General features: G+C 35.1%; 1 protein-coding gene across 1 annotated transcript in view; it reads left to right on the top strand.

Annotated features, from left to right (window-relative positions):
• ITGAV (integrin subunit alpha V) overlaps positions 1 to 15,710 on the top strand; it is a 105,247-nt gene extending 89,537 nt beyond the window's left edge. The window contains exons 19-30 of the mRNA XM_020977541.2: positions 426 to 493; positions 1,195 to 1,342; positions 1,839 to 1,931; positions 6,058 to 6,137; positions 6,725 to 6,805; positions 7,694 to 7,799; positions 8,521 to 8,679; positions 9,962 to 10,075; positions 13,358 to 13,471; positions 13,576 to 13,683; positions 14,508 to 14,630; positions 15,266 to 15,710. Of these exons, the coding sequence (XP_020833200.1) occupies positions 426 to 493; positions 1,195 to 1,342; positions 1,839 to 1,931; positions 6,058 to 6,137; positions 6,725 to 6,805; positions 7,694 to 7,799; positions 8,521 to 8,679; positions 9,962 to 10,075; positions 13,358 to 13,471; positions 13,576 to 13,683; positions 14,508 to 14,630; positions 15,266 to 15,361 (1,290 nt within the window). The 3' untranslated portion in view covers positions 15,362 to 15,710. The remainder of the gene's footprint in view (positions 1 to 425; positions 494 to 1,194; positions 1,343 to 1,838; positions 1,932 to 6,057; positions 6,138 to 6,724; positions 6,806 to 7,693; positions 7,800 to 8,520; positions 8,680 to 9,961; positions 10,076 to 13,357; positions 13,472 to 13,575; positions 13,684 to 14,507; positions 14,631 to 15,265) is intronic.
• The last annotated feature ends 11,558 nt before the right edge of the window (positions 15,711 to 27,268 follow it).

Raw genomic sequence — 27,268 nt, 5'->3', positions numbered from 1 at the left:
ATTTAACCAAAAAAGAAAAAGGATAGTGAATTGTGAATGAAATAAGGAAAACACTTGACATAGAAGGGATCAAGAGAAGGAAACTTCTTGATAACTATTTGGTTTTGATAAGAGCTTCCCAAAATCTTTTTATTCAATGGCATAGGCATGTTTATCATATGTAGGTGCTGCCACTTGGAAGGGTTTTTTCTTCTATAATTTTTATGGTTATTTAAAAGCTTTCAAAGAGATATTTTGGATAATTTTGGAATAATTTATTATTTATTTCCTCGTCAAATATTTCTGTCCCTTTCTACTTGTAGCACTTTATTTTCTAGGTAGCCTAGATTACCCAGACTTGCTTCTGTACCATCATGACATACCAGAGAAGGGTACAAATAGTGACATTTGTTTGTATAGATAGATTGAATATTATTATTTTTTAGGCTCACATTCTACTGGACTGTGGTGAAGACAATGTCTGCAAACCCAAACTGGAAGTTTCTGTACATAGGTAAGTTTTACAGCTATATAAATATATGATCAATAAATACTGTGAAAGTATTTCTTAAGAAGTAATTTTGATAAGATTATTTTTCTTCTTTGTGATTTGAGAGTTCCATAACTTAATAAACCAGAGATAATAAATAACTAATATGCCTATGTGAAGTAATTATTATCATTATTTGAGATTCACAAAGAGAAATAGTTTAAGCTTCCAAAAAAAAATCAGAAATCTCTTACCACTTGAGTTAAAGAAAGTATTTTATATATTTGTAGCAGTCTACAAGTTCACTGATAAAGTATGTGATCACTTAACTATATATGTGTTTGATTGTCCAGTCCTAGATAAAAAATAAACATAATCCCCCTTCCCCTCACTTTGGTGATATAATTAAAATATTCTGTGATCTACTAAAAACAAGAGGGATAATGCATGTATCACATGATGCATTTTTAAATAGAAGATTAAGTTAGGAGTTAGCTTTTGAACAAAAGAAAACAGAGGAGTTATTAATAAAAGTCTCAGAAAGGGCAATTTACCAGTATTTTATTTGATATTTTTATACTCGGTATATGATGTCAATGTTCTACTGAACAGCAAAATATTCTTAAGCCTTCTCAAATAATTTTTGAAATTATTACTCCATGCACCTGTCTCTTGGTTTGGCCATGCTCTTCTCATTTACTGTCTGGATTTGTATTCATTTCTAGTGATCAAAAGAAGATATATATCGGCGATGACAACCCTCTGACGCTGATTGTTAATGCCCAGAATCTAGGGGAAGGAGCGTATGAGGCTGAGCTCATTGTGTCCATTCCACCCCAGGCAGATTTCATTGGTGGTGTCCGTAACAGTGAAGTATGCTTCTAACTCAAGACCTCTTTTCTGATAATTGAAATGTACTGATAAGCCTGATTAATATTTATGAGTTATGCTCATAATGCAGTTACAGAGCAACCATACCTATTTTACCCATGGACATATTTCTAGACAGTCAAGAGTGTTATCTATTATAATGATCTTCAAGCCCAGCACAATGCAATACTGAAATGATTTACAATTTTTTGACATCTTGCAGAAGCACTTGACCTCTTAACTCAGTATCTGAACCATGCAAGCTTTTCTGTCAAACTGTATGTCAATAGTTAAATAAATGCTTCTGAATTTCCTGAAGACCTTAGAGTTATAATATTCTATTCATGTGTAGTAGGAATATATGTTAGTTTTTTTTCATTAGATATTAACTTGATAATTAGTTACAAACTTGAATATTTAAATGCAAAGTTTCTTCGAAGAACTTTACAACCCTGTGGTCTATACTTATGTTGAATATTTTGACTTTGTCCTATTCTAGACTTTATCAAGGCTGTCCTGTGCATTTAAGACAGAGAATCAAACACGCCAGGTGGTATGTGACCTTGGAAATCCCATGAAGGCTGGAACTAAAGTAAGATAACTAAGTTAAATTTCATTAAATTCAGTTTATTATTTTTTTTTTCCTGAAGAGGGAACAGGGCGTTTTGGTCAATACCACAGTTGCTGGCAAGTGAAATATTTTCTGAATGCCTCAGAGGCCTGGAAAAATAACTTGGCATGGCGGATAGGGTCCTGGAGTCTATCATTAGTAGTCAGTAAAGATTTGTTAAGTGCCTACTTTGTGCCAGGCACTGTCCTAAGCACTTGGGAGGTTTGGGGAGGGGTGGTAGGTTTGAAACCAGACAAAGAATATGATAGAAAATAAAGAATTATAGGGGCAGTGAGGTGGCGCAGTGGATAGAGCACCAGCCCTGAAGTCAGGAGGACCTGAGTTTGAATCCGGCCTCAGACCAAACACTTGACACTTACTTGCTGTGTGACCCTAGGCAAGTCACTTAACCCCAATTGCCTAAAATAAATATTAAAAAAAATAAAGAATGTAGCTGGAAAATTCTGGGCTCTCTATAAAGGAAGGCTTTGGGAGGAGTTCTCCTCAGTCCTCCAGTCAGATTGGAGAGGCAGCTGAGGGTGCTGGAGTAGGTATTGAGAATCAGAAGGGCATCAATCTCCATGATGATTAGATTTCAGGTCATGGGCTTATCCTGGGGGAAGGCAATGATGCTCTTGGAGTAGAAACCAAGTAGAGCAGCTGATGGAAATGGAAATGGAAAATGAAAATGAAGAGGGCTATTGCCTAGCTAATAAGTCTCGGAGGTGCCAGCTTCAAGTCCTAAACCTGATATTTGCTAGCAATATGAGCCTGGAAAAAATCATTTAACCCTTACATGTCTCAGGGATCTCCAGTGGGTTGTAATATGCATAGGTAGAAGGAATTCTTATGCCAATTGAATCAAAGATTCTTCAAGCATTCACATCTGCAAATGCATGATTGTTTATTTAGCTGAGTTAATATTTCAATCATTTTTTATTGGCTGAGTTCTGCTTATTTAAGACCAGAATTAGACATGTCACCATTTACACTTGAGAATTCTGCTACCTTTGCCTGCCCCTCTTCTCCCACTGCTAAGTTCCCCTTGGAACCTTCCTTCTTTCTGCCCCTTTCCTGACTCAGCTCCTGATTTCCTGCTTCCAACTTCAAAACCTTGATTTGAAGCTTCAATCCAGTGTCTTCACATCCTCGCCCTTCCCCACACCCTATTCAGGTCTCTTTTGTGTGTTGTCTTCTCATATTGGAATGTAAGCTCCGTTAGGGCAGGAATTTTTTTTTTATTATATTTGTATCCCAGTGCTTAGCACCATGTGTGGCTAAGGTAATTACTTATGCATTCCTCTTTCTTTGCTTGCTTTACTCCGCAGTAATGAGGAGAGGGTGAAACTTTTAAGTTAAGGTGTGTGCCTCCCAAAACTTATTCTAACAAATGTTAGTAGATCTTGGTTGTGGGGTTGTGTTTCTTTTTTGTACCCCTTGAATGTGTGTGTCATTTTATTTTGGTATGTAGATGCATAGAATATCAGAGTGGAAAGGGACCTTGGAGATCATTTAGTTCGATTCCTTTATGATAAATATAAAGAAACTGAAGCCCAGAAAAGAGAAATGACTTGTACAAGGACAGGAAGCAAGTTAAGAGACAAGCCAGAACTAGAATCCAGGTCTCCTTTCTCCAAACTGGGTGCACTTTTCTTTATCCCATGTTGTGAATGCCCCAAAAGAGACGCTTTACTAGTTTCAGGACAAAACACCAATGAGAGTCTGGTTTAGTTCGTGACCCTGGAGCATGAAGAATAAAAGGTATACTTTAATCTTTTATTTAAATCCTTTAAAAAGTAATTGCTTTGAATCCCATTGTAGCATGACCAAGAGAAAAAAGTGTTTATATATTTTGCTGTTCCTCTGTTGTTTGATCTAGTGAATCTCAGGTTTTGGTAATTTGAGGAATAGGCCTGTTATGATATGGCACACGGCATGATCAGGAGAACATTTTTGTTACAAGGATAGGTTTTTTTATGCCAGAGAACAGCTTGGATTATTAAAAGCACAGTTTTTTAATTGGATTCCAGCTCTTTCTCCTTCCTATTCAATTCTGAGTCTAATCTACAGTCCATTTGTAGTGCCTGGAGTGAGGTACTAACTCAGTAGATTGATGTTTTAGCCACATGCCTTAGTTTGGATTGGAGGTATTTTTCACAGTTAATTGTCCTTCATGGATTCTTACGCCAATATTTTTTGAGTAAACATGGACTGCATCTACAAGTCCCTGTAATATTCAAGAACTTGATCTGGAAACAAGCATCTGGAAGACTATCTTTTAGGAAATACTTTTTCCTTTGTACTATTCACATGACACCCTGCATGACAGAGTAACCCTGGCAGTGATAGGTAGCTTCATTTCTTCATTTAGCATCAATAATCACATGGTCATTAAACAGTTGTCTTACAAACTTGGTTGTCATCTTTGCTTACACTCTACACATATAATCTGATCCTGAATCTTAGGGTTTGTGTGTGTGTGTTTGTTGTTGTTGTTGTTGTTGTTGTTGTTGTTTGTTTTTACCTTCACAGCCACTCTCCTGTATGTTCCTTTCTCTTTACTCACATTAATTATTGCTTTGGTATAGGCCCTCATGCCCTCACACCTGGTCTGTTGCAGTCAATTCTGCAAGCAATCCCTACTTCAAGTTTTCATCCCATTCCAATTCATCTTCCATTTTGTTGCCAAAGTGTTTTTACTAAAGCTCAAGTCTAACCATGTTATCTCCCTGTTCAATAAACTCTAGTGGCTTCTTATTACTTCCAGGATCAAATGTAAAATCCTTTTTGGCTTTAAAATCCTTCTCATCCCTGTACCTTCCTACCTTTTTAATCTTCTTTCTCCCATGAACTCTACAATCTAACAATACTAGACTGCTTGCTAATCCATGCACATAACACTCCATCTTTCCCTCCATGCCTTTCTGCCTCCTGACCTTCCTGGCCTCCTTCAAGACTCAGCCCAAATCCTACCTCTTTCATGAGACCTTTCCAGGTTTCTCCCTCTTCCTCCTACCTAGCCGGTGCCTCCATATTGCCTTCCATAATCACTCTACGTATTTTGTATATAAATAGTTGATTGCATGTTTTCTAGCTCATTAGCATGTGAGCTCTTTGAAGACCCAGTACTTAGTACACCCGATTCATAATAAGCACATATAGATACTTTCATTTATCAATAAATAGCTCAATTATTTATCTGCTGACCTACTCTGTGGATGCATTTATCATTGTGAATCTTGGAACACCTCTCTCTCTAAGAATCAAAGTTACAAGTGACCCAAACTTTAGTGGAGAAATTTGTGTATGAATAGGTTGCAGCCAATTGCCAATAATGACCTATTTACTTATATTCAAGAATAATATCATTCTTAGTAAAGACTATCATTCAAGAAATAAAAAAGCAAAACAGAAAGTGAGATGTTCACGTAACAAGTGAGTAATAACAGTAGATGGGTGGCTCAAGAGCTGTAAAGCTTAGCACAGTGCTTCTTACATAATAGGCACTTAATAAATGTTTATGATTGATTACACTGGCACTTATAGTGTTAAAAAGATGCTGAAGAAAGCCTTTATGGAATAGCATGGAGAAGCTGTGGGAGAAATTGGGCAAAGCTTGAATAGAATGAACAGGTATGGATGGGTTATGATCTGAAGTGATGGGGGGAGTGCCCACATTAGTGAAACCTAGACCAATGAAGATAGAGCATCAAATGTTACAAATCCGTCCGTGTTTCTTCCAAGCAGAAGTACAGTGGTGGGGAAAATAACATATATCAATTTAAAAAAGAGAATATCCTTAACATTATTGTAGGTTCAAAAGCAACCTTATTTTCATATTCAGATATTCAGTAGTGGGGTTGAATTTGGCACACACTGCAAGAAAACTGCTGTGTTTGTCAGTTTGGTTTGTTTTTCTTTGCTATTAGGGAGGTTTTTAATGGGGGAGGATAGTAAATGGGGAACTTTTTTTCAACAAACACATTGTCAGATTTTTAAAAAAATTTGAGTTGGTTGATAGCTTAAATTAAAAAATATATATCAGGTAGGAATTCTTACTAATTAGATGCTAGCTCATCTTAATATCCTGTCCTTTTTCCCTCCCTAGCTTTTAGCTGGTCTTCGTTTCAGTGTGCACCAACAGTCAGAGATAGATACTTCTGTGAAGTTTGATTTACAGATCCAGAGGTATGAAAATAATAATAATAGCTTCTTCCTATTTACCTAACAATTTCACAGAAGACATATGATTAAAAAATCACTAAATCTGGCATGTTTAGTTTTGTACAAAATGAGAATGTAGGCATTATATTATTTTGTTTTTAACAATCTTGAAAATGATATGTAACTGATGGGAATAAATTTTCTGTGGTACTAAATTTGATATTTATTTCAATAAACATACACATTAACATGCATCTAGCACATCATCTCATCCATGGTGGGTGCTCAATAAAATTTTTGAATTTAATTAAATTAATAGATGCTAATTTAATTAATAGATATGTATTTACTTATATGTATAGACTTTAAGGAAAATTCTAGAAAGACAATTCATTTTTAATCTTTGAAAAATATTGGAATTCATTGCTTTTTATAGTTATTCATATATTTTTAGAAATCATAAGTGCCCTTTACATTTCTCTTGGCCCTTTTTGAAATGTGTTCATTTTTAATGAGTGATCTCAGAATACCTCATGTCACTGAGAATTTATGATATAAGTGTGCTCATTTCAGTGCTTAACTGCTTTTTCCTTTTCCTTTTTTCTTTTTAGCTCTAATCTGTATGACAAAGTGAGTCCAATGGTATCTTACCAAGTTGACCTTGCCATTTCTGCTGCTGTTGAGATAAGAGGGTCGGTAACTAAAAAAATCTAATCCCTATATTTGCTTTCACATTAGATGTTAACCCTGTTCTATGGTATGATATTCTAATCACCCATTTACTGAAGTCCTCACCTTTTAGAAAGAATTGGGTCTAAGATGGCATATGTTAATTTTAGAATGTGCTTCAATGCTGAAATTATCTATTTAGTCACTGTTTTGAAAAGTGGCAGGCACTAGCATGATAGTAGCAGGTATGACGTAAATGTCTTTATTCTGTTACAATTATTTATTTCATATTTTGTATTCATATAAATACATAATTTCATATTTAATTCATATTTTAACTTAAAAGATTAATAGAGGGCAATTAGTTTCACATTTTTCTGTTCATACATTTTTTGCGTGATTCTTTCATTTTATTCAGTCTGTTTCCCAACAAACACTTATTAAACACTGCATGTGAAACACATTGCTAATTGCTGAAGATACAAAAAAACAAACAAACCATAAACCAGACTTTGCCCTCAGGGAGCTCAAAATCTAATGAGGCTGATAATGTACAAATAACTGTGTATATAAAAGACATATAGTGTACACTGAAGGTAAGCTTAGAGCAAAAGTACACGCAGTAGTGGTGGGGAAGGAATGGATGGAAAAAAGGCCTTTTTATTCTTTGAAAATGTTAGGATAATTTTGGTGAGGCAATTGGGTTTAAGTGACTTGCCCAGGGTTACCCAGCTAGTAAGTGTCAAATTTCTGGCCCAAGGTTGTATTTGAACTCAAGTCCTCCTGACTCCAGGGCTAATGCTCTATCCACTGTGCCACCTCGCTGCCCCTATATTGGGATAGTTTTAAAAAGAAACTGATGATGTGATTTTCATCATAGCAAGTTTGAGTTTTCTTTGGTCATTGTTTAGAGTCTCAAGCCCTGATCATGTCTTCCTTCCTATTCCAAACTGGGAGCATAAGGAGAATCCACAGACTGAAGAGGATGTTGGGCCTGTTGTACAACACATTTATGAGGTTTGTAGTTATATGTGCACCTTAAAATGTCATCAGTATTAGTTATTAATATGATTATTAGCCAGTAGGGAAATAAAAAAACAAATTTTTCATTATTTTTCAATTTCATGTATTTGTCATCTTCACTTTAAAACTTAATCATCACAGAATCATTAGATTTTTCTTCTTCCTAATCATTTCATTTTCTATTAGTTGAAATAGTTATATATGATTTTTTAAATGGTTTCTAAAAATATTCTTTTAAGACAGTTTGTTTTACTCCAGTCAGATACACATCATGATGTAATGTAGAGCTAGGCTTGGAATCAGGAAGACCTGGGTCTCAGTCTCTCTTCTAACGCATACAAGCTCCTTGGCCCCAGGCAAGTGTTCCAGATGCTCTAAGATCCATGCAGAACAGTTGCTGATCTGTATTAATAAGGGACATTACCTGCACAGGTGATCGTTATATCAATGAAATCCCAGGTCCAAACTCTCCCTCCCCAAAACAAGAAAAACAAAAGACTTCTTCAAAGTTTCCACAAATAAAATGTTGAATTTTTAAATGATGTCATTAGTCTCCTGTTTGTATGATTACATTAGTACTCTAATTTTAAAGCCATCAAGAAAATTCTACCTTTATTTTTATTAATAGTGTTAAATTATTCATTAAATACTAATCCCAAGGTAGATGGGAGGGGAAATCTTTAGTAGTGGCTTTTAACTGTTCTTCCTTCATTAGCTGAGAAACAATGGTCCAAGTTCATTCAGCAAGGCGATGCTAAACCTTCAGTGGCCTTACAAGTATAACAACAATACTTTGCTATATATCCTTCATTATGAAGTTGATGGACCAATGAACTGTACTTCAGATATGGAGATTAACCCATTGAAAATTAAGGTAATATTGTTAAAACACATTTCTTGATCAGAGTGGATTTTTTCTATATCTCTTTATAACTACATTGAAACAATGCATGTAAAAATAATGTATCAACTAATTCAGCAAAAATAGTTTTGTTTGCCTTTGATGCATTCTCGGTTGGGTTGTTTGTTCTCATAATTGAATAAAGTTGGACTTAAGGAAGCCCTAGGGAGCCATACTTTTACAGATTGTCTAGGGTACCTCGGGAAGTATTTGTCAGTGACTCAGTCTGTGGCTTGTTTCCCACCACATACACTAGGACTGATCCAAGGCCTCAGTGTGATGTCAGGCATGTTGTGTCTTTTGGATGAAATATAGAAATGAGCTCCTGGCAATATTGACTTTTAGTGAATTAGAAGAATTTTGTTTTGAATAAAACTAAAGGCAAGTTACTATAAGGTAGCCAAAAAAGCAGAGGGAGAGAAAGAAGAAAAGGGCTCTTAGGGGAGTCCAAATGTAACATAAGTTGTACTGTGAAAGTTCTGGAATTTATAGGGTATTCCAGAAACTTATATATATTTTTTCTAATGATAGTGGAAAGAAAGATTCAATGAATGATCCATTTCTCCTCTGTGCACATATTAGTCATCATCATCATCATCACCTTCATCATCATTATTAGAGCTTAGGTCTCCCAGTCTCACCTAGGCTTAAAACACAGCAGCATTCATGGGCCTGATCCCAATGCTGATCAGCAGCCTGGGATCTTTGACCTGCTCCATTTCTGATCTGGGCCAGTTTGGCCTTCTCTAGGAAGTTTGGTGGCCCCCTTGCTAACTGAGGTTCACCATATTGATGCCAGACTTAGTATGATAAGCTTGAGCCCTGCTGCAGCTCTGAATTTTCTAGCTCAAATGATACACTATTCTCATCTTTTTGGTGGCAGGGATTTCAGACATGTGCTGCCACTAGTGGCAGAGTCCTTGCACTATGTCCTTATAGGCATAGTGCATCCCATATTCTTTATTTTCTTTCCTGAATTTTGCCATGTATCTAGTAGTGAATTCTCTTATCACATATTACAAGATGCTACTTTTTGTTCACCAATTTTTAATCCTTTCTGCGATCCTTTATAGGATTATAGGATCATAGTTTTATTTACACCTGAAAGGGACCTTAGAGCTTATCTAGAGCAATAATCTTGTTTCTTGCCTAGTGTTGCTCATGTAGTAACTATTTACTGTGTTAAAATTTAAATGCAATATAAAATATAATCAATTACTACAATTTCTCATCACAATTATTAATGTAATCCTAGATTTCAACTCCTCAGATAGATGAAAAAAATGAAACAAACTTAGGACAAGGTGACTGGAGTCATCACATCACTAGGCGGGATTTACCTCCCAATGAAGGGGATGTACACACTTTGGTATGTACTTTTGGAACTTTGCTGATTCCCTTTTACTTTCAAAAATACAAAATTATAACAATAATCTAAAAGAAGATAGATATTTAAATAATAGCAGTTGTGATCAAATGTATAAATATAATATTCAGCCAATCAGTGAACATTTATGAAGTGTCTGCTGTGTGCAAGGCATCTTGTTTAGTGTTGTGGATATAAAGCTAAGCAAAGACAGCCCCTGCCCTCAAGGTGCTCACAAACATTATCAGGTCCTTTTACTTTCCTGAGAGCCAATCAAATAAGTTAACTTTGAACTTATTCTGAAGTAACATTTCCAGAATACTGTAATACATATTCCATATTTCTATTCCTTTTCTTACAGCCTTCTTTGCCACCTTCTTGGCTACAGTTTTTTCTTTAAGACCTGAGTAGCATATTTCAGTGGGATACTTATTAAAAAAAAGTCAGACAGTAGCAAGAGGATATTAGGTGGTGGGAGTAAATAAAATAGCAGAGAGCACAGCAAAGGAGGTGGAGAACAAATGTGGCCTACTATGCAATTTTGCTCAGATCTCACCCAATTCAACATTTTTCCCTCATTAAATAAAGCCTAACTATAAATATGATGCTGTGACACATCTCTGAATCATACCCACTATAACTCTTGAATGCCCTATTAATGTCACTATGACCATTCTCATATTTTTCCTGTCTCAATAATCTACCTGGTATTCAAATATTAACTACATTTTTATTAAAAGAAATATAGACACATAATGGTATCTGTTGCCTTTCCACTTGATTGTTTATGGTATCTGGATTGTGTACCAGCTTTTATATTAGTGTCCAATGGCTCATCCTTGTATGTAATTGTGACTTTGGCCCCTGAATAATCCTTATATAAGCTCCTTACAAGAGTAGAAGCCTGTTTTCTTGCTTCTGGCATTCTCTTTACATTTTTTGATAGCCTCCATTTAACAATCTTTATTGCCTTTCTAACTTAATCATAAGCTACTTAATGTTAGAAACTCTGCCTTTTACTTTTGTGCCTATTCTAGTGTCAAACTGAAAGTCACTAGGGGAGTAGTGGAGGGTGGGATGTGGGGCTCAAAGCCAGAAGAACTTGGTTTCAAGTCCTGCCTTTGACATATGCTTTCTGTGTGACTCTGTGCTTGCCACTTAACCTCTTAGTTCTCTAGGCAGCTCACTGAGTCTGTTAGTTGCAGAAAAGGTACTGGCCTCCCTGGGTAGAAGGCATTTCCTCTTCTTGGAATTCCATATACAAAAAAAAAAATCACAGGTATAGTCCCTATCCTTGTAATATTAAGTATACAACATGTGTTCATTACATGTTTATTGAAGTGAAGTGAATTTAATTGACAAAGAGACTTCTCCCTGTCAAGTCATGTTGTAATTTCCAATCCAATAAAGATTTCAGTGCAATAAAGTTTATTAAGTGCTTAATATGTGCTAGACACTGTGCTAAGCTCTGGGGATACAGTTAATAAAAAGACAGTCCTTGCCCTCAAGGAGCTTACAGTCTAAGGCGGTGTGGGGAGATAACACATAAAAGGAGTCAGGAAAGCAGAGGGGAGTAGATCAAGGGGTACCTGGTGCATCTTGTTTCATGCAGTTGAAACCAGGCAGGGTAGCAGATGCAGAAGAGAGTGAGTCTAGTTTCTGCCTCTATAACAAAGGCATCAGGAGAAGTTTGGAATTCTACCCTTTAGCCCTCCAATCAGAGGGAAGAGGAGGCTGAGGGAGGTGGTAATCCGTAAAGTCAATTTTGCACTAATTAGTGGGGAGAGGGAGAAGATAGTAACCTGCTGATGAGATTTCTATTTAGGGGAAGTAAACAGAAGACAGAAGGGGAAGAGAGAGGCCTGCAAAAGTGTAATCATCAGAACCCCCTGCTACTTTATTCATCTCCCTTTCCAATTTAAATTTTAGTTGTTTAAATCACTTGCCACGGGACACAGAGCTAGTGAGTGTCTGAGTCAGGATTTGACTACTTCTTTCTGGCTCCAGCAGTCTACCCACTATACCACTTAGAATAAAACTGGACCATAACAAGATTTTAACATTTAAATTTCAAAATGTTTGTGTTTAATATTTGTAAACAACTAAAATTTTGTCACTCAGTATAGCCACTCTTCCTCCATGCTTTCTTTACTCCAACCATATATTTATTTTTTTTACATTTTTCAAAATTTATGTTCTTTTGGATTTGTGTACATATATTTTGTTTTCACACAATTGAAGTTTGTAAACAAACACCAGGATGGTCTGATTGCAAAATAGTTTTCTGAGAACTGCTCAGCAAAACCAATAGTATTTAAATCACTTATTTTACCAAGCTATTTCTGGTTGCTGCCTTTTTTGTCTTTTTTAAAATTTAATTTTCTTGTATTTATTTAGCATTTTATTTTTCCGTAGTTACATGTCCAACCATATATGAATAAAGATGACAGGTTTTTATATAAGCCACTGAGAAAAATGTGAATGAGATTGGGTCATGTACAGAAACCTATGATATTCTGGTAAACACCTCCCTCAAGGTTGACATCTCTCATTAAATCATTGAAAAATGCTTTGTAGGAAGAGTTGTTCAATGCGATCAAGTCCACCAGTCAATAAGTATTAAGCAGTTAATACATGCTAGACACTATCCTAAGCACTAGGGATAGAAACAAAAACAAAGATATAGTACCTGACCTCAAGAAGCTTTCATCCTAATGGAGAAAGGCAACACATAAAAAGGATGATGAAGTGTTATGTTGGGGGGGGGGGTTGAATCCATCTAAGTGTACTACTGGCTACCACCTATTTTTCTATCTTGTCCTCAAATATTTCATAAAAGGTTGTTGCATGCCTTTCTGAAGTATTTCAAGATGCAGCCTATGTATAGTATATTTAAGTGGGCATAACATACATTTTGATATTTCAGGGAGTATTTCTTTTTTTTTTTACAATAAATTTTATCATTAGAGAAATCTCTATAGCAGTTTTTAGTCTTCTGGTCAGTAGCTTACCTGTTTTAAGCGATATTCCACTATCTCTCACATGTGCACAAATGCTCGCATGTGCACACACACACACACACACACACACACACACACACACACACACACACATATATATGCACAAGAATTATTTTTCCTAGTTCATTATAATAGGATTTGTCCTACATGTAGAAAGAATGGCATGTGAATTTTAATCCTTGATTTTCAGAATTTTAAAGGTTTGTTTTTTGTATGATGCTCAAGTGACATTTCCTTAAAAGTTCAACAACTCTGTTTTTTTCAGGGATGTGGGACTGCTGAATGCTTGAAGATTGTCTGTCAGGTTGGTCGCCTTGACAGGGGAAAGAGTGTGATCCTATATGTAAAGTCTCTGCTGTGGACTGAGACTTTCATGAATGTGAGTAAAGAGAATGTCTACATGTTGACCCTACAAAATTTTTTCAAACAAAAGTTGTTTGACATCTAAGACAACTGACAATCTCAATATTATTTTTCCCACAGAAGGAAAATCAGAATCATTCATACTCACTGAAGTCATCAGCTTCATTCAGTGTCATAGAATTTCCCTACAAGAACCTCCCTATCGATGACATCCACAACTCTACATTAGTGAGTAACTTGTATGGGGATGTGAAGTCAATGTACGTAATCTAAGTGGTAGAAGAGCTGTTTAAAATAAGAAATTGTCTTGACCATTTCACATAATATGTATATGTGTTTTGAAAGGTTGCTGAAAATGATTTATGTTCTTTCCTACCTCCAAGTAATAAAGCTGGACTCTTTACTTGATTATCTTTTCCTACTTCAGAGTCTTACTGTAGCTTATAATTTTGTGAATAAAATTATTTTGTGGACTAGAAGTCACCTGCTGAAATAGTAGCAGGCAAATACTTTGATGTTTTAAGTTTCCAACTAAAATGATAAAGAACAATACAACAACATAAGACCAACTTTTATAAGTGCCTGGGATCTCTTTTCAAGATAATTAAAATTTAATGTTTGGGATTGTGTAGATACATACGGCTCTGTAGTGAAACTATTTGCTACCACAATCTATTATATCACTAAGCCTAGTCTATTTCTTTCCAAACCTACTAGTCTCTGTTGCAGAAGGAGGAAATCACATTACTTATATTTCTAATGTTAACAATTTGCATTTATACTTTACAAAGCATCTTCCCCGCCTCAAATCTGTGAAGTAGGTAATACAAATATTATCATATCTATTTTATAAATGGGAAAATAAATTCAGAAAGATTAAATAACATTGATTTGGTTAAAGATCAACAAAGTACATATTTAGGTCTCAAACCCTTCTCCTGTGATTCTTTGCCCAGAGGTCTTTCTACCACAACACACTTCAGTTATTGAAAAGCCTGAAACAAATCTTGTGCCATTATTTTCTAATATTTGTTGAATTTTTTCCCCAATAGGTTACCACTAATATTACCTGGGGTATTCAGCCATCACCCATGCCAGTGCCTTTGTGGGTGATCATTTTAGCAGTTCTTGCTGGATTATTGTTATTGGCTGTCCTGGTCTTTGTAATGTACAGGGTAAGTAATAGATATTGTGGAAGGGTCAGGCATAGAAGGGGAAAAGTCTATAAGGTTGACATTTTAGTGAGGCAAAAGTCATATAATTTAAATTCCAGTAAATCAGTCAACAAGCATTTTTAAGTGCCTGCTATATATATATGCCAGATACTTGGTGCTAAGCACTGGGGATGAGAAAAAAAAAGTCCTCATTTTTTTTTATAATTTTTTTTTTTTAGTTAGTCGATGGGGTTAAGTGACTTGCCCAGGGTTACACAGCTAGTAAGTGTTATGTGTCTGAGGCCGGATTTGAACTCAGGTCCTCCTGAATCCAGGGCTGGTGCTCTATCCACTGCGCCACCTAGCTGCCCTGAAAGTCCTTATTTTCAAAAAGCTTATAGTCTAATGGCAGGTACAAATTGGATATAATTAAAGGGAAAATACTAGCATTAAGGAAGATTATGAAATACTTCTTTGAGAAACATTTTTTAGAACGTAGGCTTTTATCTGGGCCTTGAATCTAGGAGATGTGGAAGAAGAGGGCAAAAATTCAATAAATGGAGCACTCTTAAAAGAAAGAAACAAACAAACATATTGTATCTCCATTTTAAAAAATAATGGGGGTTTTTTTGTCTTGTTTCTCCTTTAAATTACAGATGGGGTTTTTTAAACGGGTCAGGCCACCTCAGGAAGAACAAGAAAGAGAACAGCTTCAACCTCATGAAAATGGTGAAGGGACTTCAGATGCATAACAACTTTTAATTTATGCAACATACTTAAACTTTAGAATTGCCAACTTCATTATGGATTTCAGTTTCTCTGAAGAGGAATAAACACTCCATGACTGCACTGCTGATCACACCCTTTGGCATAGATGAATAACCATAAACAACTAAATGAGACAATGTGTCAGCCATCTCTTGTATTAACCATGTTTCTAATCCAACTAGTAATGCACATGCACTGACATGTGTGGAAATCATAAGTATTGTTTAATGATTTTGATAATCAGATTTCAATAGACTGTGCCCTGTTTGATGCACATCAGACTGATATTTCTTGAATTGCCACTTGGATTTAATGAAAATCTTAAAACCAGCAGCTTTTGTAGTTACTGTTGCTAACAATGGTTTTGTTTTTTATTTTTCTCTTTAAGACAATACTTTATTTGGGCCTTAGTGTCCTATTCTTTTGTACAGATTCATACTGTTAATAGGCATTACACTACAGGTGATTTCCAAGCTTGAATTCCTTTTAGTATTTTACTATCTATGTGACTCCATCAGACATCTTTCCAGAGACCATAAATGAACTAGCTATAAATGTGGCAGTCAGAATCACTAAAAAATGTTTGAGCCTTCTGTTTTTATTGCATTTTAATTTTTAAAAAATTGCTTTTGTTTCAGGACAAACACTTAGTCAGTCAGTCTGTACTAATGCAAAACATTAAATGTCTAATTGTAAACTTTTTTATAGTAATTGAATTTTAATAATTACATTAAAATCACCTTCCTGAAAACCATGTAGGGACTTAAAGCATTCTAAAATTACCTCTATTCCCATTTTTATAATTAAATAATTTGTACGTACTCCTTATCAATCAAATATTTATGGGTGTTTAATTTTAATCAACTTTCAGGAAGTAATGACAGGCTATATTATAAGTTAAAATCATATGAATGAAAAGATTGTCATTGTTGACGCAGCTGTTACTGTTAGTTCACTGGGTTCAGCCAATGTTGTAATTTGAAATTGTTTATCTTAAAATACATTTTCTTCCTATTTTGAAACTGACACAGAAAAAAATCTCAAGATAAATGGAAATGAGTTTACTTTGTTCTGAATTTGCTCTTCCCTCCTTAGCAGAAATGTTTATTTGTAAAACAGAATTAACTCCACCCCCCAACTCAGCTCACCAGTGGGCTTATTTCTTAAATAAGATGTTACTAATATAAAGTGCTTTCCTAGTGTTAAGATTAGTTATAAACCAACCTTTAGTTTTTCCTAGTGTATAATAATTTATAAAGGCAATTAAAAAAATTTCCCATATAAAAACACGAATAAGGCTAATTTTCTAGGCATTGTAACGATAGCTGCATATGCAGGGAACTTGTATTTTCAAATCCCTGTGGTGGTGAATCTTCAAGAGTGAGATTTTGATGTGCTCACCATGCTTTAGGATTTGAGCATAATGATATCAGTTGATTTTGACTTTGCTATTGCTCTCTGTAAGGACATTATGATGATGCAATTAGGATTAAGAATGCTGAACACCATTTGTAAAGTTTAGTCTTCATTATACAGTGTTACACATTTCTTTTTCTTAAATCAGATTTTTTTCCTTAAGTTTCACAGGGAGCCTCAAAGCATTTCTGCTTTTCTTTGAATAATTTTCTGTACATGAGATAATGTTGGGTTATAGTCACAAAGTCAAAGTACTATAGTGAGCTTACACAAATTAGTTGCTTTGAGAAGTTCTTTATATAATTTTAATAAGCATATTGTTTGGCAAAAGAATTTCAAATCAGATGTCTTTCTGGAGCAGTGCTTTTTGCCAACAATTTTTAAAGGGATCTTACAAGTACAGTAAATATTTTATTAATGAACTTGGTATTTCATAAAGAAATTATTTGTGATAAATATCCTAAAGGCCTTGTCACCATGTAGCCTTTTTGAATTTTACTGACACCCCTCAAACAATCACTTTAGTCATTTTCACAATTGATACCATTTACTACTACTGCATCTTTTATATGGCAATCCACACTCATCATTTAAAGTCACAGAAATGATTAAATTAGACATGTTGCTGTTCTCTTCTTGACTGTGCCTGAAATCAAAGTACATTCTAGTAATGCAGAATGGATGATCCATTAACACTGGAGATAGTAGTAAAAAAAAACGAAATAAAACTTAAAACAGTAATGTGACTCATGAAAAAGATGGAGAAATGCCAAACCTGATTTAAAAAATATTGTGTAATTTATAGATTTCTCTTTCTGAAGCAAATATTTGAAAAAGAATTTAAATAATGGTTTTTACTTTGAAGTATGATGTGAATGTATATAGTTTTCCATATAATAATCCTATAAATATTTTTTGTCTTGCCAAAAACGGTACTACTTCGTTAATGGGTATTTACAATTTTAGACGTATACCTTTTAATTTGATTCTTAGAGACAGTATAATAATGAATTTGAAAATCTTAATTGGCAACAAAGACACATTTAGTATGACCTAAAAGGCAAAGTATTAGATATGTTTAAAATTGCATTTTATAAGAAACTTTTGCTGATAGTCTTACTAGCTCACCCCATCCTTTCCTTCCCCATCCCCCATTTTTTTCTAAGTTAAGAGTCTAATTTTGGTGACATTGTTCTAAGAAATTTTGAAACATAAGAAAAATAAAAACAAAAACATTAATAGCCATTTTTCTAAGAATGAATCACAATTCCTCAATTTTAAAACTTTTTTATCACACCTATTAAGGTAACAATTACTTTCAGAGAAAATACATGAACTATTAGAAAATTAGCCTTTCAGAATTAAGAGAATTATGAAATATTTTAAAAATGTATCCATTTCTTTGAAAAAAAGACTTTAATGGCAAGGTTGTGATAAGTGCTGCATTTGCTAGTTTTCATAAATGAAATTGGTCTCTGTAGGTTGGTGTTTCTTCAGAAGGTTACAAAACTTAATGCTAAGAGGATTATCACATAGCTGTTTTTCTCTTTCTGGCATCCTACTCATTGGTAACCAATCATTAGCAATAATACCACCTTGTTTAAAGGTAATCTATTACCTGTGGTAATCTTGTACATGTAAAAGATAGTTCCTCATGGAAAAGAAACAGAATTGAAAAATGTGTACTAGAATGAAGAAGCTTATGACTCATTCTTAATTTTGTAGTGTACCTTTCTTTACTTGGTGAAGTGGTTTGGAGTAAGCCTCTATAGACTGCCAACATGAAGAGTATATGCTAGGTAGTGAAATTTTTGGGGATAGGTACCGAATCTTTTCTTTTTTGTTCTCAAGTGCAATATAACAATTTTACAAGACATGGGTAATTTCAAAGTTATTAATTTAATAGTCCTTAATCTAATAAAAGATTGTGTTTTTGACAGTCTGATTCTGCTGTTCTTATCAGGCAAAAGAACTTTGCCTTTATTCCATTCAGAAAGTTGATTTTAGACTGCACTTAGGTATTATTTCTAACTAGCCTAATGCATTAAGAAGAAAATACTGTACTGCTTAATAACTTATATCTTGAAAAATAGACAGGAGCCATGAGCTTAGAGGTCCATGATCTGGGACGTACTAAAGATCCTTTATTAACTTCCTTCAATTTCAGTGGAAGTTTTACCTATGTTAAAGAAGTGCATCATTAGTTCTATGTGGTTTTAAAGCATTTTATGGCAACTTAGAAAATACATGTATCAAATTGAGTTGATACATAAAAACTGTAGAAAGCAATTTTCTTTATTACTTACTCTGACCACCCATATTGGGTATGACATGAAAATAAAATTTTTCATTTGCTAGCTCAGTGATTTGAGTTAGATAAAAATTGATACAGTGCTCTTGCAAAGTGTTTGCAAAGTGTAACTATAGTGACTGTACAATAAGATTGGGCAGGGCATGTGATGCCACTTCTGCTCCTGTTCTTTATATTTTCACTGTATCTTTTCTTTAAAAAAAAGGTTTTTTTGACAAAATGAGCCATCAGTAATGCACTAAATGCTAACCTTGTGGCCATAAAGAGAGAGAAGGAAGAAAAACAAAAGTAAAAGCAATCTGATCTTAAAATATATTCTTATAAAATCAGTATACATGGAAATGACAGCGATCCTTAGATTTTAAGCAAAATATATAAGAAGTAAAAAAGTCAATATCACACTGACCTTTAAGAATAAGAATGGTTGTTATTTGCAAAACTAGACACTTACCTCTTCATTTTATAGAAAGACATTTTTTGGCATCTACAATGTTAGTGCAATAAATGTTAGTAAACCTTTTTTTCCCCACATAGCTATTCAGTAATACAAGATTTAAGAAAAATCAGCTTACCCCTTAAAATTTTTGGAATATATCCACTGATCAAATATTTACAATTCAAAAAAGAATGGAATTAACATAAACAATCCCACCAATATATTCTAGTAAAAGTAAAACATACTGATAAGAGGTCTATGAGTTATAGTGCTCCATTTGGAAAAACAGTTACTAATATTAACTCATAATGGGGCTAATGTGATATGTGTTTCTTAATTAAGTTTTATCTCAGACATCCTCTTTCCCCTCTGTGATAAGGTTTGTTTGTTGAAATGCACTCTGTTTTTTCCAAATATATTTTAAGATGTTTAATGGTGGTGTTCATGGGTAAATCCTATTGTAAATATTCATTTTTGGTCCTGAGAATTTTGCAATAAAATACCTCTATGTACAAAACCAAAGGCTTTCTTTCTTTTTATTTTGAGTGAGACATTGGTATATTTATACTGCTGCTAAAGTTGTGATAGTGTGCTGCTAGCAATCTTCTATAAAAGTTGTGAACTTTAGGAGGTATGGTACAATTTTAAAATGCCATTTTCATTAGCACATATTTAATTCAATTTTCTCAAAGCATATAGTAAGCCTCAATTTTTGTTATTGTTGAATTGTTTCAGTTGTGTCCAACTTCTTGTGACCCCATTTGGGATTTTCTTGGCAAAGATACTGGAGTGGTTTGATATTTCTTTCTCCAGCTCATTTGTACAGATGAAGAACTGAAGCAAGCAGCACTAAGTGACTTGTCCAGGATCACAATTAGGATTTTAAGTGTCTGAGGCCAGATTTGAACTCAGGAAGAGGAGTCTTCCTAACTGTGGGTCTGGTGCTCTATCCACTGCACTGCCTAGCTGCCCATTAAATCTTATTACTCAATGGTGATTGAAAAAAACATTTTCATTAAGTCTTCTGTTTAACTGACAGTTCAGATATCTCCAAAAGTTCTTGAAAATGTATAAAGTTGGATCAAAATAGAAGAATTTGGTAATGATTCCAAGAGACAATAGGGTAATAAGAAAATATTAAAACAGCCACATGTACAGTTTTGTTCCTACCTCTTTAAATCAAAACTTTTCTTAATATCTCATTTACAAGTGTGTCTTAGACTAAAGGTTAATTATTTGTGTTCCCCTAAGCATAAAAGTAGAAAGCCCTAGAAATTGTTGAAGAATTATTAATCTAACATGCTTTTCAGGTAACAAAGTTCAACTTTCTTGCCCTTCCCCAAATTAAGGACTTCGTTGGCTGTAATTCAAATATGTGAAGACTTGGAGTGTCTCTTACATGAAAATTTGAAAAAAAAATTAATTTCAAATTGACTTCTGAGGTATTTTTCTCTTGTCTGAAGGCTTCGGGGAAAAAAAAAGTGTAAGATCTTCAGCTGTAAGAGATCCAAAAATAGACTTTGAGATGGTATATGCAACTCACTTTGTAAACTTTAAATAGCTATAGCTAATATTTATATAATTCTTTAAGGTTTGAAACATTTTAAATATATTAACTCATTTGATTCTCACAGTGACCCTGTGAGATAAACAGTATTGCGATCCCCATTTTATAGATGAAGAAACTAAGAGATGGTAAGTGACTTGGCCAGGGGTCACATAGCTAGTATCTGAGACATGATGCAAACTCCAGTAGTAGTAGTAGTAGTAGTAATAATAATAATAATGATAATGATATAATAATAATGATAAAATAGTAATTAATAATAATAACAACAACATAGTGCTTGCTATGTGCCAAGCACTGTGTTAAGCCCTTTATAATTATTATATCATTTGATTTCACAACAGCCCTGGGAGGTAGGCACTATTATTATCTCCATTTTACAGATGAGGAAACTGAGACAAATAAAGATTATGTGACTTATCCAGGGTCACATGGCTGGATTTGAAGTTAGATCTTCCTAACTTCAAAATCTAGCACTCTATCCACTACACCATCTAGCTAACAGCCACAATAGTGTTATACATTTAATCGCCCAGTTAAAATATAGATAATGGAAAATTTGATTTTATTAACTCACTTCTGTTTGTAACTACTTTTTCACATTTAGTGCCTTGAGGAAAGGGACTATATTTGCCTCTTTTTGTATCCTCAGTGCTTAGCACAGTGCCTGGCATGTAGGAGGCACTTAATAAATATTTATTGATTGATGTTTATTTCCTATTTACTACATAGATTCAAATATTAAGGAAAATGAAAGAATACATATATGTAATTTCTCACGACAAATTCATAGTATAATAATTTACTAAATACTCTAAATAGTTGTAGACCTTTCAATGAATATCCTGATGTTTTGTACAAAGAAAAAGGATATGTAACTATGTGCCAACTCTATACAAGAATATCCTTAGTATTTCCCAGGGTGGGGGTGGGGGGGACAACCTAAAATCATACTGCTGAGGAATGTACTTACTCTTCCCTGCATTTTTCTCCCTTCATTGAATTTGGAGAAGGACTGCATTTGATCCAATCCTCTCACTGTGCAGATAAAGATTTAAAAAAATAAAAAAAACCCAAACATTAATGAAGCCTAAATTAAACCTGAAGGTAGCCTGGGAGACACAACCAACCAAGATTTTTGATGACTCTTGTTAAAATTGTTTCTGGTTCTATTAAGTATTCTTTTAACTTAGAGTCACCAATAGTGGGCAGGTGAAAAAGGACAAATACAAATCAAGAAATAAATTAAAGTAGCAGAAATGCAATTTTATTTATAATTGTGAAAAGATTACATGGATTATAAAGTAAAATTACTTTGTACATATGCAAGATATGCAAACATAAATGGGATAACCAGTCTATTAAATTACCTGTCTTTTTCCTTCTATTGATTATCATGGGTCATTTTATCATTAGAATTTGTCAGTGGGTTATATATAAATTTTATTTGTCCAGATTACCTAAGACCAAATTATCACAGCTCTTAAGTGGCTGTTCTGGCTAAAATGAAGTATGGAAGATATCTATAAGTTTATTCAATCACTTTCCTTAATCCCATGAGCATAGCAAAGTTGCGGCTCTGCTGGAGAGCTACTCCATTTGGAGGGGAAGAAGAAGGAATAGAAAGCCTATATGTTGTCTAGATATCTATTTGGATTTGGAGTCAGCAGACCAGGGTTCAAATTTTAGTTTTGCTACTTAATAATCATTAGTAAATAATAAACGATCAAATTACTTGACCACTTTGGGCTAGTTCCCTTATCTTTAAAATGAAGGTGTTTGAGTAGATAACATAAAACTCCTTGAAACTCCAAATCTTATAATTTCTGAGGACCATAGATTCACATCAAGAATGGAAGTTTGCATTTATGTATTTTTGCCACCAGATGGTGGTCATGGGTTCAATCTTTGTTCCTTCTGAGTACAACATCATTTACTTGGTGTCAGACACCTAAAACTTCAGAGCTGAAAGTGAGTGCAGATTATTTATTTGAATCCTTAATTTTATGTAAATGAAGGCCCAGAGAGATGAAATAATATTCCAAAGGTCCCATAACTAAGTGCTCAGTGAAATGGAACCCAAATCCTAGTTTCTTGGGTTGTAGTCAAATGATCTGGTTAGCTAATAGCCAAACATTTATACAACACATACTATGTTCCAGGCACTTAGCTTTACAATTATTTCATTTGGTTCTCACAACAATCTTGGGAGTCAGGTGCTATTACCCCCATTTTACAGATGTAGAAACTGAGGCAAACAGGTTAAGTGACTTGCCCAGTGTTACACTAGTATTCCATGTCCAATGCAGCATTTGAATGCAGATCTTCTTGATTTCAGGCCCTGTGCTCTATTTACCACATCACCTAGCTGCAAACTTGTTATTGAATATCTGATAGCCAATCCAAGTAGTAATGCCTGTTATTTCTTTAAAAAGACCTTTCTTGTGTGTGCCCTAAGTATTTTAGAAAAGATTCAAAAAGGAAAAACTGCATTTTCTTAACCAAATAAAAGGAATTTCAAAAACAATTCAGAAAAATCGTGATTATTAAGTGGCACTGAACCAAATCTTAGAGGCAATAAAGGTTAGCTAAAACATGGTCCCCATCCTCAAATGGTTTACAGCTGGGTAGCAATTCACAATGATATATTGTGATACACATATACATTAAAGAAATGGGGGGGAAGTGCTTAAAACCCAAACATATGACCTACAACAAGGTAGGATGAATCATTTACAAGAGAATCTCACTCTGATAAATATCTCAAAGAAACATGTTTGAATAAGAACCTTTAATTTCCTAGTAGTTCTATAGTTTATATTGTCCTTTGTTTTCAAATGTATAAGCAGAACTGGTTAAACAGTTTGTACTCAATCAGACACCTATTCCAGATATTTGTTTTCTGAAACTTCTCCATCTTAACTCAAGACTGGTAGGACGATGCAAGTGACACTGCTCTGCACTGAGAATATGATGAATTTATCTCTTCCTATTACCCATTTAGGAGGTGTAATGGACAGAGCACTGCGCCTGGAGTCAGGAAGACAGTTCCAATCTTGTTGCAAATACTTACTAACTCTGTGACCCCAAGCAAGTCACTTAATCTCTGTTTGCCTCAGTTTCTTAACTATAAAATGAGGTTAATAATAGAACCTACCTCTCACTATTGTTTTGAGAATCAAATGAGAGAGGCAGCTAGGTGGCACAGTGGATAGAGCAATGGCCCTGCAGTCAGGAGGACCTGAGTTCAGATCCAGACTCAGACCAAACACTTGACACTTACTAGCTGTGTGACCCTGGGCAAGTCACTTAACCCCAATTGCCTTAAAAAAGAAAAAAAAGAGAGAATCAAATGAGAATAGTTGTGAAGTGCTTAATATAGTGCCTGGCACATAGTAAGTACTATATAAATGGTAGCTTTTATTAGCTATATCTATAACTCTGTGGGTCCAATCAGGTCACTTTTAGGAAGTCTATTCCTCAAATCCTGGCTCAGACACATAACACTTACTATCAGTGTGACCCTGGGCAGGTCACTCAACCCCATTGCCCAACCAAAAAAAAGAGTCATGAAAGGAAGTCTATTCCTTTCCCACCAAGTCCAGGATACTTCGAGACATGACATGAACTGTTATGTCTTTGTGGCTTTTTTTTCCATATAGAATGTGTTCATACTGACACAGCCTCCCCACCCCAATCTCAATGAAGAGTATTAAATTCTGAAAATGGCAAAACAGAATAATGATTCAGGATACTATTTCAGGATTGTAATACCCAAACTGTCCATCTGATAGTGCTTGTTCTTTCTACATGAGCAATCTGCTTCCTTTTCTGATCATATGATCAACAAGTTCTTTATTAAGCACTTATTATATGGCAGGTGGCATGCCTAGACACCATTTATGTCACATTGTACTCAAGTTATATTTGGTAATATATGGCATCTTGCTTATCGCCACCACGTAGTTCTCTGTTTTCTTGAAGATCACTCATGGGGAGTGGAGCCAAGATGGCACAGAGAAGCTAGGAAGTTGCCTGAGCTCTCTGCAGTTTTCATCAGAAATAACATTAAATCAAGCCCCTTAAAGAATTCTGGAGTGACAGAATCCACAAAAAGTTGGAGTGAAACAATTTTCCAGCCCAAGATAACTTAGAAGGACTTTAGGAAAGGTTTGTCTCACTTGGGCAAAAGGGGAGCACAGCCCAGTGCAGGCAATGCCCAGGCAAGTCAGTGAGAGGCTCTTAGCTACAGTACAGATCAACAACCAAGGCTGCATGGTCTGGGCTCAGCAGCCCAGTGGCACAGCAGGCCAGATGTGAGGGCTCCAGCCCCAGTACAGCAGGCAAGGTGCCAGCCCTGGAACCCAGAGCACCCTAGAGCAGTGGGCAAGCCATTAGCCCTAGAGACCCTAGTGTAGAAAGCCAGTGACCAGACCCCTGACCCCCAGAGCAAGAAGCTTGTGACAGTGCCCCCTGCACCCTAGGAGCAGAGCTCAACTTCTAAAAATGAGCAAAAAACAAACAATTACAAAAACCTTACCACAGAAAGCTACTAAGGTGACAAGGAAGATGAAAACACAAACTCAGAAGAGGATACAATGTTAAAATGCATACCAGCGAAGCCTCAAAGGGGAATATGAATTGGTCTCAAGCCCGAAAAGTCCTCCTGGAAGAGCCCAAAAAGGATTTTAAAAAACAAATAAGAGAGATAGAAGAAAAATTGGGAAAAGAAATGAGAGTTATGCAGGAGAATTATGAAAAAGACTCAACAGTTTGGAAGAGGAAGCACAAAAATTAACTGAAGAAAACAACTTCAAAAGTAGAATTGGCCAAATAGAAAAAGAGGTGCAAAAGCTAACTGAAGAAAATGATTCCTTAAAAATTAGGATTAGGCAAGTGGAACCTAATGACTCTATGAGACATCAAGAATCAGTCAAACAAAATTAGAAGAATGAAAAAATAGAAGAAAATGTAAAATACCTCACTGGAAAAACAAGAGACCTGGAAAATAGATCCAGGAGAGATAATTTAAGAATTATTTGCACTACCTGAGAGCTATGATTAAAAAAAAAAAGAGCCTAAAAAAAATAGAGCCTGGACAGCTTCTTTCAAGAAATTATCAAGGAAAAGTGTCCTGATATCCTAAAACCAGTGGATAAAACAGTAATTGAAAGAATCTATTGATCACCTTCTGAAAGAGATCTCTAAATGAAAACTCCAAGGAATATTGTAGTCAAATTCCAGAACTATCAGGTCAAAGAGAAAATACTGCAAGCAGCCAGAAAGAAACAATTCAAATATTAAGGAACCACAGTCAGCATTACATAGAATTTAGCAGTTTCTATATTAAAGGAACAGAGGACCTGGAATATGATATTCTGGAGGGCAAAGGAGCTTGGATTACAGTCAAGAATCAACTACCCAGCAAAATTGAGCATAATATTTCAGGGGAAAAGATGGGAATTCAATGAAATAGGGGACTTTCAAACTTGAAAATTCGATCTTCAAAGCAAGACTCAATAAAAACATAAAAAGATCAACAGGAAAAAAACAACATGGTATATTCAATAAGGTTAAATTGTTTACATCTCTAGATGGATAGATGATACTTGCAACCCTTAAGAACTGTATCCCTGTTGGGACAGTTAGAAGGAGTGAGCATAGATAGAGGGTGTGGGTATAAGTTGACTGTGATGTGATGATAAAAAAAAATTCAGAGATGAAAAAAACATTGTGCTGGGAGAAGAGGAAAGGGAGAGGCAGAATGGGGTAAATTATATTACATGAAGATTCATGAAAGACCAATTATAGTAGAGGGAAAGAAGGGGGGGGGAGTGAGTATTGTTCAAACCTTACTCTCATTGGATTTGGCTCAAAGAGGTAATAGCATACACTCAACTGGGCAGAGAAATCTATATTGCTCTATAGAAAAGTAGGAAGGAAAGGGGAAAAGAAAAGAGGGAATGGGTTGATTGAAGAGGGGATAGATTGGGGGGCAGCTAGGTGGTGCAGTGGATAGAGAGCTGGCCTTGAAGTCAGGAGGACCAGAGTTCAAATTCGGCCTCAGACCAAGCACTTGACACTGACTAGCTGTGTGACCCTGGGCAAGTCACTTAACCCCACTTGCCCAAAAAGGGGGGGGGTAGGTTGAGGGAAGTGGT

Source organism: Phascolarctos cinereus, unplaced genomic scaffold (genome assembly GCF_003287225.1).
Source record: "Phascolarctos cinereus isolate Bilbo 61053 unplaced genomic scaffold, phaCin_HiC Scaffold_726;HRSCAF=1367, whole genome shotgun sequence".
In the NCBI taxonomy this organism is placed as follows: Eukaryota; Metazoa; Chordata; class Mammalia; order Diprotodontia; family Phascolarctidae; genus Phascolarctos; species Phascolarctos cinereus.
The sequence above is the reverse complement of the archived record's forward strand: the minus strand, read 5'-3'. Positions and strand labels throughout refer to the sequence as shown.